Raw genomic sequence first — 1769 nt, 5'->3', positions numbered from 1 at the left:
GGGAGGCGGGCGGGGAGGCGGCTCGGAGCTGCCCGGGTGCGCCGCGCTCCAGCCGCCGCACGGCGCGCCCCACCGCGGGCAGCCCTTGGAGCCGCTGCAGCCGGGTCCTGCGCCGCTGCCGCCGCCCGCGCCCGCCGCCCTCTGCCAGCGGGACCCTCGCGCCTCGGCCGCCTGTTCCGCGCCCTCCGCGCCCCCAGGGGCCGCCCCTCAGGCGACTACCGCCGCCTCCCCGCCCGCCTCCCCGGCCCCCGCCTCCTCCCCCGGCTTCTACCGGGGCGCGTACCCGGCCCCCTCGGACTTCGGCGTGCACTGCAGCAGCCAGACCACCGTGCTGGACCTGGACACTCACGTGGTGACCACGGTGGAGAACGGCTACTTGCACCAGGACTGCTGCGCCTCCGCCCACTGCCCCTGCTGTGGCCAGGGCGCCCCGGGACCCGGCCTGGCGTCCGCCGCCGGCTGCAAGCGCAAGTATTACCCAGGCCAGGAGGAGGAGGACAACGACGACGAGGACGCGGGCGACCTGGGGGCCGAGCCCCCCGGGGGCGTCCCGTTCGCCCCCTGCAAGCGCGCCCGCTTCGAGGACTTCTGCCCGGACTCGTCCCCGGACGCGTCCAACATCTCAAACTTGATCTCCATCTTTGGCTCGGGCTTCTCCGGGCTAGTGAGCCGACAGCCGGACTCCTCTGAGCAGCCGCCGCCGCTCAACGGGCAGCTGTGCGCCAAGCAGGCGCTCGCCAGCCTCGGCGCCTGGACTCGAGCCATTGTCGCCTTCTAGGGATCCCCGAGGGCACGGGGACCCGGGGCCCCGCGGGGCTGGGGCCAGACAAAGACTCGGCCAAGGGGCGAGAGGAGGGAACGAACGGGCACCCGGCCACTCGGGGCTGAGCTGGGGGCGAGCAGAGGGAGATGGCTGATGTTTTATAAATTGTAAAATAAAAGAAAAAGAAATCTAAGATCTTGGACTTTATTTTTGCAGAGAGAAAAAGCGCCTATTTAAGTATGCTTTGTGTTTCTCCTACTCTTTTTTTTTCTTTTTATTGTAGTGATTGCAGTGGTGTTTAGAGAGGAGCCAGCCACGTGAGGAAGGGCTGCTGCCCGGCGGAGCTGCCGGGCAGCCGGGGGCGAGGCAGGGCGCCCGGACCGCCGGGGCGCGCTGGGGGCGCAGCGCAGGAGGGCGCGGGGCCCGGGGCTCCGATTCCAATCAGTTGTCAGACCTAGGAAGCCCGGCGCTCCGTTCTCCCGAGTTCCTCCGTGGGGTGAGGAATGGGTCTTGTGAAATCCTGAGCAAAAACAAAGGCAAACTCTATCTCCGAAAGGGACGTTTGGGTCACATTTCCTCTCTGGGGGCGGCCTCCAAAGTTCTCAAAATGAGAAGGCAGAAATGAAAACACTTCAACTTTTTTTTTCTTTTCTTCGCGGGGCGGGTGTCTTGAACCCCTCCTCTCCCCGCCCCTCTGGCTCTGTTCTCCTCCCCTCCTCCACCCGTCTTCCAGACTCGGGGGTGGCGCCCGACACCCCGACACTCTCGGACACTGTTTGGGGAAGGGGTGGGGGGCGGGCACAGCCGACTACATTTCCCATCATGCCCAGCACTGCGGTCCTCACTAAACAAAAAAGGAAGTCGATTCCTTCACCTGGATCTCCGGCGGCCCCGAGGGAGGGAGGGGCCGGGACCGCCGACTGCGTTGGAGACTTTTCACTAAGTTCCTGGTCAGATGTGCTTGTTTGTGTGTGTGCTTCTAAGTTGCACTGTCCTCGTTCAGCCT

At 65.6% G+C, this 1769-nt stretch overlaps 1 protein-coding gene across 1 annotated transcript in view; it reads left to right on the top strand.

The window, feature by feature from the left end:
* The window catches only part of IER5L (immediate early response 5 like), a 2028-nt gene extending 1072 nt beyond the window's left edge, over nt 1-956 (top strand). The window contains exon 2 of the mRNA XM_029201542.1: nt 29-956. Coding sequence (XP_029057375.1) covers nt 29-778 — 750 coding nt within the window. The 3' untranslated portion in view covers nt 779-956. The remainder of the gene's footprint in view (nt 1-28) is intronic.
* The last annotated feature ends 813 nt before the right edge of the window (nt 957-1769 follow it).

The sequence above is a fragment of the Monodon monoceros genome, unplaced genomic scaffold (genome assembly GCF_005190385.1).
Source record: "Monodon monoceros isolate NGI ecotype Baffin Bay Population unplaced genomic scaffold, NGI_Narwhal_1 Super_Scaffold_5, whole genome shotgun sequence".
Lineage (NCBI taxonomy): Eukaryota > Metazoa > Chordata > Mammalia > Artiodactyla > Monodontidae > Monodon > Monodon monoceros.
This window is presented reverse-complemented; position numbering and strand designations above follow the sequence as displayed.